Below are 19,078 nucleotides of genomic sequence, written 5' to 3'. Positions count from 1 at the left end.
TTTACAGAAAACCAAGAGAAAGAACCCTATTCTTCTATAAGAATAAATTGTTACAACATTTACTCTTAGGTTGATTGTGCATGTATTTTCATCAATGGTAGGAGAGATCTCTTTCAAAGTAAAATGTTGCTTCCTAAGAATTATTATGCCTCTTAAATCAGTGTACTGTATTAGTTATAAAGATGATCAGATCTTGTGTAACCATGCATCTGTATGAATTACTCTTGATACAGTGAACTCGGCTATAATGAACATTCTGCTATAGCAAATCTAAATGTCTGGTTCTGATTCATCTACATAATAATAAATACTAAAAATTTCAGTTATAGTGAACACAAAATAAAATGAAAACAGAGTGGGTGGCTGCATAAACTTGGTCCACAGTTGAGAAATGGTCTAGTTTTCCTACTTTTGCTAAAATTAAGAACAGATGAAGCTCCAGGTCATGAGGTGTGAGACCCACCCTATTAATCTCAGATCAAAAGAATGTCTCTTCAGGAAGAGGCAAACCATCTCTGTCTTCCATGTCATATAGTGAACCAAGTATTTGAGTCCATAGAGGTTCTTTATATCCAGAGTAGACTGTATTTCAATAATTTAAATATATATCAATCTTTAGTTTTTATTCTTCCTCTCATCTTTCTTTGTAGTGTTTGTCCTCATTTCTCTTCATCTGTCTCTGATTTACGTAAATATGTGACCTCAGTATGCTGAGAACATAGTAATGTACTGGGATATACAGTACAATGTGGAGATGATCATCTCAAGTTAGTCAGACTATAGCGGTGTGGTGTTACCTCAATGGTCTCATCATTAATGCTGGCAAATGTAAATACATTAGGCTAAGATCATATCAAACCCAACAGAATATATATTATACATAAGTATATAATATAATAGTATAATATAATTATTATATATATATATATAATGAATAATGTACATATTAAGTTAAAACCATACATTTGCTAGGAATAACCATTTCTGACAAAATGAAATGCACAGAGTTTATGCACAGAAGCCTCCGTGGGTGTAAGTTGAATGCCATACGGACTGTTTAACTGATGCTAGTGAGACCTATACTAACCTATGGCCAGGCTGAGTAGCTCAGATGGTAGAGTGTTGGCCTTCTGAGCCCAATTTGGCAGGTTTGATCCTGGCTCAGTCCGGTGGTATTTGAAGGTGCTCAAATAAGTAAGCCTTGTGTCGGTAGATTTGCTGGCATGTAAAAAAACTCCTGCGGGACAAATTTCAGACACCTTGGAGTCTCTGAAAATGTAGATGGTGGGACAGTGGGTGGGAAGAAACATTAACTACCTGTCTGGCACCCTACTACTGCAGCTAACCTTCACAGATTAGAAGGAATCAAATGTTGCACTGAATGACTAATTAACAAGAACAGCTGTCTGCCTTCCCATCTCAATCACCACCTTGTGTAAACAGAAGTTGCTTTCTTGCACAAGTCCCTCACAGGCCATTCACCTTTCACTATTTCCTAGACTCCCCTAATCCTAGAGCTCTGTCCCCGTTTGTGCAAACTGAGTCCTACAAATTAAGTGTCTTTGCTCTTTCATCACAGCTTTGGAATGACCTTCCTGCCAACTTTAAATGTAAAAATGTAAATATAGTTAAATGTTATGCTAGGAAGCACATGTAATGAGAAAAATTGTGTTAATATGCACAAGAATGAATCAGGAAGTGAAAGGATGTGTGAATGAGAAACGTGTATTCATTATACTTTTCTACTTTATCTGTAAATAGTGTACCGTATATGATGATTCAGTTTAGGATTTAGGTGATTATTTCAACTGGTCAGGCAGCACTACATGTAAGGGGCCTGTCCTTTTCCCTTGGCCTTCCATAGATACTGTGAAGGTTTATGGTAAACAAACAAACAAACAAACAAACAAACAAACAAACAAACCAAACCCTATAATGAATGATGAATTCTTTATTGTTGACCTTTATCTCATAGCAATAATATCACGTAATGACTTGTTTACTGTCTTGCTTTGTTTGATAGCTTTTAACCACTTTCTGCATTGCCATCCCCAATTACTGATTCCCAAGACAGTTCTGGTTTACTAATGGTTTTTTGGATACCCTCCAAAAGACCCGACTTGATCATATGAAAAATGATGAGATCCGATCTAACCTAGGTCTAAATGAATCGATGGAGGAAAGACTTAGGTCATCTAGACTTAAATGGTTTGGGCATGTTAAACAAATGAATAGCACAAGGTTACCATGTGCTTATTTGGAAAAGAGAATAACAGGTAGAAGACCAGCTGGAAGACCAAGAAGAAGATGGATGGACCAACTGAGGGAAGACGTGGAGAGAAGAGGATGGAATTGGAATCTGTCTTGGACAACGAAATGTTTTTGAAAAGGCAACTTTGGAAGACGCTCGTTTTCAAACACCCTACCTGGCTCTCTGGAAGGGCAAACCGATGATGATGATGATAATCTTACTAATTGATACCTGTAACCTTGTTCCACCAGTCTCGATCCACTTATACAACCTGCTCTGTGCGAGGCTTTTTACGAATTGGCAAAGTCAAAAATACGCTGCTAGATGGCAGGCATAGATGCACAAAGTTCTTAACATATTATTATGTTGACAGCATATAAAACGCTATGGAGGAGTCATATGTTCACTGAAACTCTTAAATTACATCAGTAATATTAAATGTATGAAGTTGTAGTTGGCCTCTTCATGTCACAATTTAAAGATTTTCCTGCTTGTAGTGATACACTGGGTGGCTAACTTTCTGTGTTCCTGCCAATGCATTCAGTTTATAGATGTCTTATGACCGGATGAGTTGGCCGTGCGTTTAGGGGCGGACAGCTGTGAGCTTGCATCCGGGAGATAGTGGGTTCGATCCCCACTGTTGGCAGCCCTGAAGATGGTTTTCTGTGGTTTCCCATTTTCACACCAAGCAAATTCTGGGGCTGTACCTTAATTAAGGCCATGGCCGCTTTCTTCCCATTCCTAGGCCTTCCCTGTCCTATCGTCACCATAAGACCTATCTGTGACGGTGCAACGTAAAACAAATAGCCAGATGTCTTATGAACTTGGTTAGGATAATATTACCTAACAGTTTGCTGATATTCTTTGACCTCGCACTATAACAGAACAGATTCTGAAAGGGGAGAATTAGCAAGTCCTTGTATTAAGCCTGTAAGTTTGATGGACTTCCGACAGTAGAGCACAGCCGCTTCAACGAACTCTTGCAGATGCTTCATGAGAGCAACAAAACAATGTTTTGGGTATTGAAGTTTTCCTCTGTCCTGGTGCATATTTGGTTCCATTTTGTGGTTAAGAACTTTATTTCATTTCAAGTGTCCACCTAATCAATACACATCACCTCGCAAGTGAAAATACCTGTAATTTTAATGTCTAAGCATAATACGGTAAATGTTTAGTCTTACTGGAAGACTTCCTCAGCCATAGCGGCTTGCTAAATATAACAACTTAGTAGTAAAATCACTATTGAATATCGCTCTTGAATGCAATGAATACTATTAAATACATAAACTTGTCTTCTGAGGAATCTTTAGAAAATGTCTGTGCAACAATTTGTTTTGGTTTCAAAGCTCTAAGCAGCGAGATGTTGCTGACGCAAATCGCACTCCATCCTCTCTTCAACATGAACCAAGTACTCGCAAATTAGGACTTTATTTTCTGTTTCTAGATTGATTGCAACATTATTGTTTGGATATTTGAAGTTATCCAAAATGTCTAAACATGAAGACATTTGTTTTGAGGTTGTCCGTCACAATTCTTATCACAAGGAATCCACCATCCTCCATGGCTTTAATCACCTTCTGAAATATGATGTAAAGTTCAGACCCTTGTAAATTCTTTACTAGAATATAGGCCACAGAGATAGAGAACTTTACTGAATGACTGTTCATGACAAAGTGGAGGGTACCTAACTTACTGGCAAATGTGGGGCATTTGCATATATACACTGATCATATACCCTCCTTCCCTACACTGACTACTCCATAAAATGTATCAATAGTTCTGTCATATTTTAGTCTTCCTCTAAGAGCCATTTCATCAGCCACAGCAGACAAGTTGCTCCATTGGTTGTAGGTTTTCATCTTTGGTTTTAAGCATAGTCTTTATTAAGTGGGGTATGCCGATATCACATTCCACATTTCCTATATACCTATCTAATGTGCTGCACAAAGGGGCTGAGAATAATTTTGAAAGCCTTGGATGCTCGTATCCTTCAGGAGACACTGGTCTCTATGCCACGCAATACCTAATACTCAGCTCTGACCATTCTCGTTTACACTTCCCAAAATGATTTAACTCATCAATCAAATAAATGGCCTTTTGATTTCTTTCATCAGTGGCTTTTTTAAGAGCAGTATTTTTGTCAAATTCAGGAATTCCATTCCACTTCATTTCTGATACGTGCCATTTTCCTTTGAAGTCCAAATATTTGACATTGAATCTTGTTAATTTGTCCTCGGTGGTGAGTGGAACTACTTTCATTAAGGATATCCACCTGAATACCAATTTCACTTTGATTTTGAAGTTCACTGACCTAGCCCCATTCCACTGACTATTCACCTGGTGTTAATCATTACTGCCACCGGATGGGGAGTAGAAACCTTAACTGCTTCTTTTATTACAATGTAAGAGCTGTAGACTCGCATGCCCATTTGAAGCTATTATTAATATAATGAAAAAAAAAAATGCTTATCAGTATTGTCATCACGAACGATCGCATCTCTGATTGTTGCACAGGAAGCACGTTCCTCATGAGGTTTAACCTTCTGGGACTGTAAGTAACTCAAACATTGAGGGAAAATACTTGGTATGACACCTGGCTTTTACCCCCTGTGGGTGGAAGACGCAGATGAATACACCCACCGTATCCCCTGCCTGTCGTAAGAGGCAACTAAAAGGGGCCCGAGGGGCTCTCAACTTGGGAGTGTGGATTGGCGACCACGGGGCCCTTAGCTGAGTCTTGGCATTGCTTCCACTTACTTGTACCAGGCTCCTCACTTTCGTCTATCCTGTCCGACCTCCCTTGGTCAACTCTTGTTCTTTTCTGACCCCGATGGTATTAGAGCATTCGAGACCTAGGGAATCTTTCATTTTCACGCCCTTCATGGCCCTTGTCTTTCTTCGTCCGTTACTTCATTTTTTGAAGTGACGGATCCCTTCTTTCTTCTTTTTGCTCTCTGTTTACCCCCTGTGGGTGGGGGACACAGACGAATAATACACCCACGGTATCCCCTGCCTGTCGTGAGAGGCGACTAAAAGGGGCGACCAAGGGATGATTGAATTAGGACCATGAAACTACTTTTGATTCATACCATCATGCGGGGACACCATGGGTTGCCTGTACTTGCGGGTAGTACCACTAAATTAGGTACGAAATAGGTTTGTGATTAGTAGCAGTAAAGAGGCTGGCCTGGGGGTTTCCAGTACCCGTGCGTCGTACCCATGTGAGAAACACCGCGGGTCTGGGCATAGCCTGTGAGTTGTACCGCTATATGAGCGGCACCGTGGGTCTGCGTTGCCTGTGATTAGTACCCACTATGTGAGGAACACCACGGGATAGTGTGAGTCCCTGTGGTTAGTACACCTAGGTGAGGAACCTTATCGGTTTGCATTGGCTATGAGTGGCACCATTGTGTGGGAAACACCATAGGTCTGCATTCCCTGTACGAAGTGTAATACTTGTGAGTAGTACCATCTTGTGTGGAATACCGCGAGTCTTCGCTACTTTTGATTAATACCTCAACATGACAAATACCATGGTTCTACTTTGCTCGCGACATGTACCATTCTGTGGGGCCTTAGACGTTGATTTTGCACCTCTTTAGACATCAAGCATCATTGTGTTTTATAAGTGGTCCCTTGGTCAGTAATACTATTATTTATGATCTTTTTTTGAGTCTGATCCACTGTGTTTTGTTTGTTTTGTGTTGGGTTCATGTCCATCCATTCATTCTTCATGACATTTTTTATTTTATTTTGGTCAGTGGATGAATTTGAACTTTTTGTTATTTCATTTCGTACCATTAGGGGCTGATGACTTCGATGTTAGGCCCCTTTAAACAACAAGCATCATCAACATCATCACACCTGGCTTTTAATTTTGCATTCTTCTTATATTTTCCTTATAGTCCGTATTGCAAAAATGACGCCTACAGACGCGAGAGTAATCTGAGGATATTCAACTGCTTCTTTTATTAGGACCTTGCCTAGATATAGCAGACAGCCACTTTTCTCTCAGTTCCTTTCTTGATGGTATTTCATGGAATCTTCTCTTCTGGCTATGAACGACTTTGCCAAGATTTCCAAAATGGTACACAACAGTTGAATATTTCAGGGAAAAATTTTAAATTTCAGTTCTACAAAGAAATGTAACTTGCACAAATGGAAGAAAACGAGTACACTTTAAAAGAACTTTCATATATGGTATCTATAAATGTAATATGATTAATTCATTTCACAGTTCTGTGCAAAATATCACTTGTATAAATGAAAGTGAACAGGCACATTCACTCATTGTACAAAATAACTCAGCTTTTAACACACGTATGCATCAGTAACACAATGCTGCACTCACACTAACTGTGAAGATTGTGTGTCTATGACTGCACTCTTACGGCAACTTGAAGAAATATTAGTATTCGTGCCTTCCTCTGTTAAATTAGTAGTATAGAGCGGGCAGTATCAGAGGATCGAGACAGTGGTGCCTTGTTCACAATTGTCTTTCATCAAGATTTGAAGAATTAGTATTTGTATATGAGGCCATCAGTGCAATAGTGGCCTAAACCTCAGTACTTTGGTTTGTGGGAATGGCAACTGGAAGATATGGACGTTTGAAAATCTGGCGTATAAGGTAGAGTTTGCGGTACATAGACATGATTGTTGTATGAATAATTTGGTGTGGTGGTCAGACATATGTGTAGTTACTGTTAATAGTGGATTATTTGCCATTTTGGTGTGGGTTAGGCCACTATTGTTTTGGTGCTTTTGACCATAATACACGAAACATGTGGAGTAGGCCATTATTGCAATACAAATGTTATACAAACATTTAATAAAATACATACATGGCATTAATATTTGTTATCAGAATCATCATTTACGCGAACGGTGTCTGCAAACTGCAGTGCAGAAGTCTTAAAGTTCTGATAATAACCAAGGTAAACATGGGCTATAAATTGCAGCAAGGTCATTAAATCTTTTTCCAACTCTCTAATAGTGTGTCCATTAGGATATACAGAGAGTTTCTCCCATCGGTTTACCAGCAGGCACACCCAGCTTATCTGCCTCCCTTTGACTCGTCACTCCCCACTCTGGGGCATAGCAACAAAGACAGCACTTCGCTCACTTTATCTGTGCATGACATAAGATAAAAATTAAAATGAAGGAAATGAGAATTAAGAAAATAAGCTTGTATCTTATGACAGGAGATGTTGGAAATGTTCTCCTGCATCCACACATTTCTGGCATTGTCTTAGGAAACTCCGATTCACATCTTGTATGGTTTCAATTTTAACATTTTTGTAGGCCGCCGTGCTGACCTCTTCGAAACCCCAACTTCTTGTCAAATTCATCTTAGGGATTTTGTAGGCATAGGTTCTAATCTTTTGATGATTTCCTTATTAAATACAGGTTTTATAACACTTTGCTTCTTAATCAATATAAGAAAATATTTCCACCTAATCGATACCTTATTTTCTTAAGCTTTTGTGTATGCAGCTGATGATGATCGCAAAGTGATCAAAACTTGTCCTGTTATTCTTAATGGTTTTATAAATTGCCAGAGGCAAAATAAAGGTATCAATTAGGTGGAAATATTTTCTTATATTGATTAGATTACATTATAGATACGACAATGAAGTGGATAGTTTATAATACTTTGCTTCTTATCGAGTAAAGAACCAGTTTATCTCAAGTTGTTTGCAAGTTTCTGCACAGTCTCTCTATATGGAGGATGTACACCTGGAAATAGTCACAAATTGCCTAATGACTTCCCTGCAAGACTCTGTTTTCACATAATTATCATTCATAAATACCCTTTCCTCTACTGTGTATGCACGTGGAGGTATTCTGAGAATTATACTCCGAAGTAACACTTCACAACTCGAGAGCAGTTGGAGCGACAGATCAACACTTACTACATGTTCTAACTGAACTGCAAAGTGTGGGCATTCCTGTGCTGTCACTGCGCTTGTAACAGAAAGTGATGAGTCAATTGGAGGCAGATAAGCTAGGCGCGCCTGTCAGCCACCGATGAGAGAAAATCACTGTAGTAGGTTCACAGCCTCAATTACTTTCGACCCATGTTTTGCAAAATTTACTTCAGCAAACAGAACTTCTGGTTCATTGGAATAGTTATAATACATCATATGGGGACGTGAAGATTTACAGAGAAGCAAGTGTATATTCAGCCATTGAAACCTGGAATTATGTGTAAACACTTCTCGGGTACTTACGTTTTTCTCTAAAAGTAAGGTGGACATGAAGTCATTCCTTGTCAGAGGTATGGCAGTGAATGGGTTCGTGTCAGAGGGTCTGTATATGTTAGGGTGAAATTTGTTTTTCACAATGATACTGAAGTAATGGTCTGATGCTAGATATGAACACCCACTGACTTAAGAATCTATGGTCTATTTCTTCCAGTGTGAAGTCTTGATGAAGAACCATGAACTGACACAATAAGGCCATTTTTATATTTTTATATTACTATTTTGGCCATCACATCGATCTGAGTACATAATCAATCTGTTCGTTTTGACGGTTTTTTTTAATGTATTGTAAGAGGCATGATCCAATCTAATGCAGTTCATGGGAAGCTTCGCATTCACTTCATACATATACGGTAGCTTTGTTGGAGGAGCCTTGTATTCCAAGGTAGTACGTCCACATTCGCCTCTAGTAATAACAGATCCCGTCACCAGTAGCGGTGTCAGTAAAGTCTTCATCACTCTGGGAGAATTGGCTGTGCGGTTAGCATCCGGAAGATAGCGAGTTCGAATCCCACTGTCAGCAGCCCTGAAGATGGTTTTCCATGGTTTCCCATTTTCACGAGGCAAATGCTGGGGCTGTATCTTAAGGCTACGACTGCTTCCTTCCCATTCCTAGGCCTTTTCTATCCCATGATCACCATAAGACCTATCTGTGTCGGTGCAACATAAAGCAAATAGTAAAGTCTTCATCAGATCAAACTCAAATACAGTTGTAGCGTGGTCTGGATTCGTCCTTTCTTTGGAAGAGGACCTGTAAACTGGCCAGCCCATTCCCCCTGATTTGATACCTTTAGATTTTTCTGTGGGGAAAACTAAAGATATGGCCTAAGGCGATATACCAGTACTCTAGATAACATGAAATGCCATTTGGAGCAGGCTGCATGGGTATTTCTTGTGAAATACTATAGCATGTGCAGCGATCTTTGCGTGAAAGACTGGAAGCACGTACTGTGGCTAATAGTGATCATTTTGAACAAAACTGGTGAACATATACATGGGCAAGATAAGAAGACAGAACTCATATTTCAAGAACTATCTGCATGAGGCAAAAAAAGCCATTATTCTAATTTCCTTTTTTTTTTTTTTTTTTCTCATCAATAGCCATTGTTCCATTTAAAAACATGAACTTACTTCTCAGTAACAACTTAGTACTTGCTTCACTTTCTGAGCATTGTTGGAATCACTGAAAGGCTCTAATCGCAGGTGGCAGACAGGTTTTGCAAAACTTCTCATGATATGACAAATGTTTAAACAAAAAGTAGTAGTGACTGATCAACGGGTGCAGCCAGCACAGGCAGTTTGAGTCTGAGCCATTGATTTGCTTCTTTGTTGGCGTGGAATTGCATGCCGTCAAGAGAACCCCTTCAGATGAAGGAAGAGGTGGTAGCTTCTGGTCATAAGGTCACGCACGGGGAAAGGGGTGAGAGGGTTCGTGCTGATTGAATTTCTGCTAGCCAAACAATTAAATGTGAGCTTGTGTTTAAGCTGCAGATGCATTGTCGTGAAGCAACAGCACTCTGGCAGACAGGAGACCAGGGCGTTTATTGTGGATCGCGGACCGAAGTTTAATAAAGATCTCGCAATGTGCAGCTGCATTGATTGTTGTTCATGACAGCAAGTCGTGCAGTATTGAATATTGTGACTTCTAAACTAACCATAATGAAAATAAGGGTTTTGATGGTTAACATACATGATGCATGTTTATTTGCAGGTGAAATTGTCCAAGAAGCACAAAACTCGATGGGAGGAGGATTATCAACTCATTGACAATGAGGGCTTATTCCAAGAATACCTCGAGATGGGTGAGCTCCTAGTTCTCTTCTTTCTCACATTACCCCCTCTCTGATTTGTAGGCTAGCAAAATTATTTTTCCTTGACTTTTCTACCCACTTTTCCGTTGCTTGTTTGTTATAGAAAACTGTCTTGCTTAATTTACAGTGTTTAGAATTTACTAAATAATAATAATAATAATAATAATAATAATAATAATAATAATAATAATAATAATGATGATGATGATAATCACATGGCCTCTGCTAACAGACATTTTGTTTGGTGCTGTCTAGACTGCCTGTACATCAGTTTTAATGTTCTTTTTTACTCTAGCAAATAACAGAGTAAACTAGATCTCTCCTGGGTCATCTATGGCTGAGTTTTCTTAATTTTGTTGGGTAAACATCAAATGTGTTTGCGAGGTTAGGAATTTTTTACCTGATTTGAAAGGTGGTTCGAGGTCCATTCAGCCTATGCTATTGCAATTGATGAGCTATCTGACAGTGAGATAGTGACCCCAGTCTAGAAAGCCAAGGAAAACGGCCGAGAAAATTTGTTGTGCTGACCACGTGGCACCTCATAATCTGCAGTTGCTTGATAGGCCAAGGCTTGGTTGTGGTATGTTTTTTTTTTATCAAGTATCAAATGTACTTTACATGCCAACATTGTGCAACATACTTCCTTTCACTCTTCAACAATCATAGTGCCTTATTAGTTGCAGGACAAATTCATTGTAGCTCTATTGATGATATACAGTAGAACCTCGATAATTTAAAATCTGTTAATCCAAAATCTTGCCTAATTCGAAGCAGCTCTCGTTTCCGGAAACATGAGGTATGGTTTTGCATGTTATTTAAGTTGTTCAATTCGAAATATGGATAAGTAATTCGAAGAATGATGTCGGTCCCATTACCGAAATTCAGACTTTTAATTCCAAACCGACCAGGTGAGTTGGTCGTGCGGTTAGAGGTGAGCGGCTGTGAGCTTGCATCTGGGAAATATTCGGTTCGAATCCCACTGTTGGCAGCCCTGAAGATGGTTTTCTCGTGGTTTCCCATTTTCACACCAGGCAAACGCTGGGGCTGTATGGTACCTTAAGGCCACGGCCTCTTCTTTCCAACTCGTAGCCCTTTCCTATTCTGTGTCGGTGTGACGTAAAGCCACTAGCAAAAAAAAAAAAATTCCAAACTGCCTTTACATTTAAAAAACTGCATTTCACAGAGTAATTTAAATTCAAAATTTATCCAAGTCATCAAAGAACGAGTCTTCCAGAACGTGCAAGGGTAACTTTCCGCACTTTCACTCACTTCAGTGTGTCTACAGTGTGCTTCATATTCACCAAGTTCAAGTGAAATCTTAATTCTTTTCTATTCAGCGTTTTAAGGAACATCATAATATCACACAGCAGGCAGTGTGTGGAGAAGCAGAATCCGCAAAATTGGCGATGCCGACAGTTGGCGCAAAAGTGTGGCTCATATAATAAATTCGTATGCACTGAACAATATTTACAGTGCCGATGAAACTGCATTTTTTTTATGCTGAGCCCAAACGGACTTACGGTTGTAAAGGAGAGAAGTGCCAGCCAGGAAATTGTACAAGGGTAGAGGTCACTGTACTGTGTTGTAATGCACACGGAAGCAAGAGACTTCCTTCCCTTGTCATAGGAAAGTTCCATAAGCCACTATGTTTTAAGGGCATCGGGCACTTTCCGTGCAAGTACAGTGCATCTAAAAATGCAAAGAGTACAGTAATCCAAAAGCTAAAGCATAATTTGTCCTCGTCTTTGAATTGTGTTTTTTGTTTTTGTTTCATTACATGAGATTATGTTTGTCAGTGTTTTATCCAAATGTATTATTTGAATAATGTAAATGGACTTTGTTGGATACATTTCAGAAGTAGTTTTCTTCCATGGCATTTGAAAGATTTAAACTGTGAATCAAGGTTAACTGCATGCAGTAATGGGTCTTAGAATATTTCGCGATGCTGCAATGGTTGGTATTTTTGGATTATGAGTTGGCGGTTATTTCAAAATCACATAATTCGAAGTCCGATTTTTGAGTCCCAATGACTTAGAATTAACAAGGTTTTACTTTACTTGGTTTTGAACATGTTGTTTGATGATACGTTCTTTACATAAACATTCTGATGTAGACTCCAGATTGTTCATCATGCAGCATTGCAGACTGAAGCACAAAGACTGCAATGAAGTTCGATATACTGTGTGTGTAAATGGTTGTTTGAGATTGAAAAAAATTTGTTCTGGAATGAGAAATTCAAAAGCCATTGATTATGAAACAGAAAATCTTCAATAAATTAGTCTAGAACTAAGAGTTATAACCAGAGTGGTGAACATTTTCCTCTTATTACTTACCCTGCATTAGAAGGAGCAGAGAGTTTACCTGCTAGAAAATTATGCTGTCTTAAGCCTCGACCATTAACTGAACCTTTGAACTTTCAGTGTTGCAGTTTGGGTTCATCACAATATTTGTGGCAGCTTTCCCATTGGCTCCTCTCTTCGCCTTACTGAACAACTGGGTCGAGATACGTCTTGATGCACAGAAGTTCGTCTGCGAGACAAGACGCATGGTAGCTGAACGAGCTGAGAACATTGGTATCTGGTTCAAGATCTTGGATATGCTGGCGCACTTAGCAGTCATCAGCAATGTGAGTATCAATTGTACCTCTCCCATTAGAGAGTTTGACTATATAGATACTGTACCTATTTTGTTGGGAAAATCACTTTGCATGTGTACGATTCCACTTTTGTTGACTTACGTAAATTGTAAAATGTAATAAAATATTAAATTTATACATTCAACTCAAGCCATGGTAATGGCTGGTAGCCACTTGACAAATAAATGAAAACATGGTTAATACAAAACTAGTGATAAGCATAATAAAAATCAGGGTTATTTAAAACTTATATCAATAAAAACTTCCTGGAAACTACTAACAATTTAATTTGTCGCTTTCAAAGATTTATTAAACATCTTGCCGAAACAATCCATTAACACTTTTTTCTGACAGTTGTGCATCGAAAATGCCTTATGAACTTAGTGATTCAAATAAATCTTTGACTTGTTGGACACACATTATTGCTGATACTGGAACTCCCTGTGCCCTTTGCTCAATAAACCAAATAGTCCAACTCATTGGCTGAGCAGTCAGCGTACTGGCCTTCGGTTCAGAGGGTCCTGGATTTTAACCTTAATTAGCTAATTCCTACAGCATGGGGGCTCGGTGTATGTGTTGTCTTCATCATCATTTCATCCTCATCACGGCGCGCAGGTTGCCTACAGGAGTCAAATAGAAAGACCTGCACCTGGCGAGCCGAACCCATCCTAAGATATCCTGGCACTAAAAGCCATACGACATTTCATTTCAATAAACCAAATCACTTTTACCTTATCTAAATCTTCATATATCAATTTATTCATTGTTTTCCTGTTTTTCATCCCGCTTTAACTCTTAGTTTTCAAATCGTGCACTGTTTTGTTATTCTGTGTTTTAGAGCTAATTCCTTAAAATTTCCATCTTATTGCTCATTTATTTTCAATGAGTTTTTCTTTTCTTTTCTGTGTCTCACAATACTAAGAACTAATGTCATTTGACATTTTCACAAAGAGTAACTCTCAATGAGTACACACTGAAGTTCAACAACAGACCAGGTATAAAACAACTGGAACACTTGCAGCGCTATGTCATGTGGCTTATACTGGAGGGGGGGCAGAGATTATAGTGTCTAAGCTCAGTTCACATATATACAAAACATCTCGAGGAAAAAGATCCACCGTTAATCTGCAAACCAGTTATTCTGCATCCTGGTAATTGAGAGAGAGTGTAGATGCAAGGATTTACTGAAAGTAGAAGTATTCAGTCAGCAATATGTAAATGTAGGTAGATTTAAGTATAGTTATGAATTTCATTGGTTCCGTATTGAAGTGGGATTACAACAAAATTAAATTCTTTTCAAGGTCCACCTATTCAATACAATGACGTTTTATTGTGATTTAATCACATGTCAAATAGTCAAATGGTACCAGTTTCGGCATCTATGTGCCATCATCAGCCTTGGGTACAAATTAAAACAAGATATACATTCCTAAAACATCTAAAACACATTTTAACACATTATAAAATAACATACAATTAATGTGGTGATACATGAAATACGATAAAATTATGATACAATTGGTATGATATAAAATTCTTAAAATTCCGGCTGTTCGTTACATAATTCAGTCTGTGTGCATCCGGGTGAATTTTTACAGTTGTATGCTGTCTATGTGAATGACATTTGTTCCTTTAGATATTAGGTGGTTCCAGGGAATTTTACTTTGATCATGTAAGATCGCGATGTATTTAGAGATGACTTCCCACTTCAATTTGAACCTGAAGAAGAAATTAGCTAAGTTAGATGTTGGAAGCAATGTATGGAAGTTACTGGAAACATTAGAATCGTTAAATGATGATTGACTCACCTTGAGCAGCATGTGAACGTGTTGTTACACAGACGGAGCCGGACGAAGTGTGTGAGCAACGGTAAAGGAGGCTAGGGGAAGGCGAGGGGAAGGAAGGAGGCGGAGCGCTTGCGGGGGAATGGAACTAAGGCGGGGCGGAAGGATGGGGTAGTGGGGGTAATTGACGGGAGTGTGTATTCCGGATTACTTGGAAAATCGAACTGTTTTTCGATAGTTTGGTATTTTTAAGCCAATCGATTAAAAGATCAAAAAGAATATTGGGTTTCTCGTAAATCTCATTTAAATTATAATTGGGGTTAAAATATTGGTCGCAGTTGATGTAACAACTTTCAATGATATTCATTGTGGATCCCTTGTTTACTGTTTGAAGAACTTCCATATCTTGTTCAATGTCGGTAAATTTGTGATTAGTGTCGTGCATATGTACACCCATGGCGGAGAACTTATTGTGTCTCATCGCGTTGACGTGTTCCGAATATCTAATCATAAAATTGCGTCCTGTTTGACCTATGTAGGAGCTGCTGCATTCATTGCATTTTAGTCTATATATTCCAGATTTGGAGTAGATACTGGGGGTATTGATTGATGCAGAGTTGTGTAAAATTTCGGAAGTTCTATTGTTAGTTATGAATAAAATTCTTATGTTATGTTTTCTGAAAAGGTTGGTGATTTTGTGGACGTCATTATTATAAGTGAAGGTGGTTGAAATATGAGTTTTTTCTTTTTCTTTTATGAGTTTAGTTTTAGGCCGGTACCTATATTTGTTTATTATTTGTTCTATAAACTGCCTGTTGTACCCATTGAACTTAGCAATTGCCCTTATGGTATTAAGTTCATTATTAAGATCTTTCTTTGCCATGGGTATGGCGAAAGCTCGATATACCATGCTATTGTATGCTGCACGTTTGTGCATTATGGGATGTATGGAATCTTTGTGTATAGTGTTAGCAGTTTGTGTAGGTTTCCTGTATATTTTGTAAGACAGGCCAGATGTATTTCTAATGATAGTTATATCTAGAAAATTGATTGCTTTATTGGTTTCTGATTCTAGTGTGAATTTAATGTATGGGTCAATATTATTCAAGTCTTGAAGAGTGGATTCCGCGTTCTTGATTGATTCATCCATAATGACGAATGTGTCGTCCACATATCTAGCCCACATGAGAATATTTGGAAAGTTGTTATTATTGATTTTTGTATGTTCTAAGTTATCTAAATAAATATTAGCCAAAATTCCTGATGAAGGTGATCCCATCGCCAGTCCATTCTGTTGATATATAATTTTGTCGAAAACAAAGAAATTATTATTGATGACCAGGTCTAGAAGCTGAATGAAATCTTGTATTTCTAGTTTGCTAAGAGAACTATATTTATTTAGATTATTTTCAATGATTTTTGGAAGTTTAGAAATTGGTATGCTCGGGTACATATTTTCTATGTCAAAGGAGTGGAGGGAGTGGTTAGGTTGTAGGTTTAATACCTTTAATTTCTCAATCAGTTCAGTAGTGTTTTTAATGGATTTGTTGGAGAGAAAGTGATAATTTTTTGTTAGAAAATTTTGAATGAATTGGGATGCTTTGTAGAGTGGACTGGGTCTGTAGTTGATAATGGGTCGGATAGGAATATTAGGTTTGTGAATTTTCGGAAGGGCTTTAACTGTAGGAAGGCCTGGATTCATGGTTATCAGTTTAGATTTTTCATGGTCTGTAAAAAGAAATGTTAAGTTCTTTAAAGTTTGCTTTAGTTGCCTCTGGATTTTTTGGGTAGGATCTTTCTTGATTATTTTAAATGTGTTGTTGTTGAAAAATTCTTTAGTTTTGGATACATAATCAGTTTTATTCATTAAGACAGTAGCTTTACCTTTATCTGCCTTTGTAATTATTAAGTCATTATGTTTTATTTTACTTTTAAGTTCTCTGATTTGCTTGTGTTCAGAGGTAAATTTGTCGTCATTAGCGTTAATGGAAATAGTTTTCCTACTTACGTTTTCAACTGTGCCTATCCTATCTAGTTTTCTTTTTATTTCGAATCTAATTTCGTCTTGTTTCTCCAAAGGCATTTTGTTTATTGTAGCTTCTGATTCTATAATCATGTTAGTCATTATGTTTATTTTATTCATGTTAGGCCAGTTTTGGTTAGGGCCTTTTGATAAAATGGCGATTTCTTCTTTATTAAAGTTTACATTGGAAAGGTTAACTACAGGGGGATGAAATTTCTCAATTATATTTTTTGTCAAATTGATTTCTTTAGGTTGATTTTCAAGTGAAAACGTTTGTTTCTTCTTTTTTAAAATGTTTAATTTTCTATCTAAAGTAAGCTGTTTTTGCGAAAGAATATCAAACAATTTATTGTCAATTTGACTTTGAAATATGTTCCATTGTGCTATAGAAAGCAGATGAGCTGCTTCAAGGTGAGTTTCATACAATTAAATAATAAATAATAAATTAAATAATAAATAATAAATTGTATGAAACTCACCTTGAAGCAGCTCATCTGCTTTCTATAGCACAATGGAACATATTTCAAAGTCAAATTGACAATAAATTGTTTGATATTCTTTCGCAAAAACAGCTTACTTTAGATAGAAAATTAAACATTTTAAAAAAGAAGAAACAAACGTTTTCACTTGAAAATCAACCTAAAGAAATCAATTTGACAAAAAATATAATTGAGAAATTTCATCCCCCTGTAGTTAACCTTTCCAATGTAAACTTTAATAAAGAAGAAATCGCCATTTTATCAAAAGGCCCTAACCAAAACTGGCCTAACATGAATAAAATAAACATAATGACTAACATGATTATAGAATCAGAAGCTACAATAAACAAAATGCCTTTGGAGAAACAAGACGAAATTAGATTCGAAATAAAAAGAAAACTAGATAGGATAGGCACAGTTGAAAACGTAAGTAGGAAAACTATTTCCATTAACGCTAATGACGACAAATTTACCTCTGAACACAAGCAAATCAGAGAACTTAAAAGTAAAATAAAACATAATGACTTAATAATTACAAAGGCAGATAAAGGTAAAGCTACTGTCTTAATGAATAAAACTGATTATGTATCCAAAACTAAAGAATTTTTCAACAACAACACATTTAAAATAATCAAGAAAGATCCTACCCAAAAAATCCAGAGGCAACTAAAGCAAACTTTAAAGAACTTAACATTTCTTTTTACAGACCATGAAAAATCTAAACTGATAACCATGAATCCAGGCCTTCCTACAGTTAAAGCCCTTCCGAAAATTCACAAACCTAATATTCCTATCCGACCCATTATCAACTACAGACCCAGTCCACTCTACAAAGCATCCCAATTCATTCAAAATTTTCTAACAAAAAATTATCACTTTCTCTCCAACAAATCCATTAAAAACACTACTGAACTGATTGAGAAATTAAAGGTATTAAACCTACAACCTAACCACTCCCTCCACTCCTTTGACATAGAAAATATGTACCCGAGCATACCAATTTCTAAACTTCCAAAAATCATTGAAAATAATCTAAATAAATATAGTTCTCTTAGCAAACTAGAAATACAAGATTTCATTCAGCTTCTAGACCTGGTCATCAATAATAATTTCTTTGTTTTCGACAAAATTATATATCAACAGAATGGACTGGCGATGGGATCACCTTCATCAGGAATTTTGGCTAATATTTATTTAGATAACTTAGAACATACAAAAATCAATAATAACAACTTTCCAAATATTCTCATGTGGGCTAGATATGTGGACGACACATTCGTCATTATGGATGAATCAATCAAGAACGCGGAATCCACTCTTCAAGACTTGAATAATATTGACCCATACATTAAATTCACACTAGAATCAGAAACCAATAAAGCAATCAATTTTCTAGATATAACTATCATTAGAAATACATCTGGCCTGTCTTACAAAATATACAGGAAACCTACACAAACTGCTAACACTATACACAAAGATTCCATACATCCCATAATGCACAAACGTGCAGCATACAATAGCATGGTATATCGAGCTTTCGCCATACCCATGGCAAAGAAAGATCTTAATAATGAACTTAATACCATAAGGGCAATTGCTAAGTTCAATGGGTACAACAGGCAGTTTATAGAACAAATAATAAACAAATATAGGTACCGGCCTAAAACTAAACTCATAAAAGAAAAAGAAAAAACTCATATTTCAACCACCTTCACTTATAATAATGACGTCCACAAAATCACCAACCTTTTCAGAAAACATAACGTAAGAATTTTATTCAAAACTAACAATAGAACTTCCGAAATTTTACACAACTCTGCATCAATCAA

The 19,078-nt window shown here is 37.3% G+C and overlaps 1 protein-coding gene across 3 annotated transcripts in view; it reads left to right on the top strand.

The window, feature by feature from the left end:
- Positions 1-19,078, top strand: part of LOC136877515 (anoctamin-7) — an 865,825-nt gene that overhangs the window by 834,061 nt on the left and 12,686 nt on the right. For all 3 annotated transcript variants that reach the window (XM_067151627.2, XM_067151626.2, XM_067151629.2), the window contains 2 exons: positions 10,226-10,316; positions 12,746-12,951. In XM_067151627.2, the coding sequence (XP_067007728.2) occupies positions 10,226-10,316; positions 12,746-12,951 (297 nt within the window). The remainder of the gene's footprint in view (positions 1-10,225; positions 10,317-12,745; positions 12,952-19,078) is intronic.

Source organism: Anabrus simplex, chromosome 7, assembly GCF_040414725.1.
Source record: "Anabrus simplex isolate iqAnaSimp1 chromosome 7, ASM4041472v1, whole genome shotgun sequence".
In the NCBI taxonomy this organism is placed as follows: Eukaryota; Metazoa; Arthropoda; class Insecta; order Orthoptera; family Tettigoniidae; genus Anabrus; species Anabrus simplex.
The sequence above is the reverse complement of the archived record's forward strand: the minus strand, read 5'-3'. Positions and strand labels throughout refer to the sequence as shown.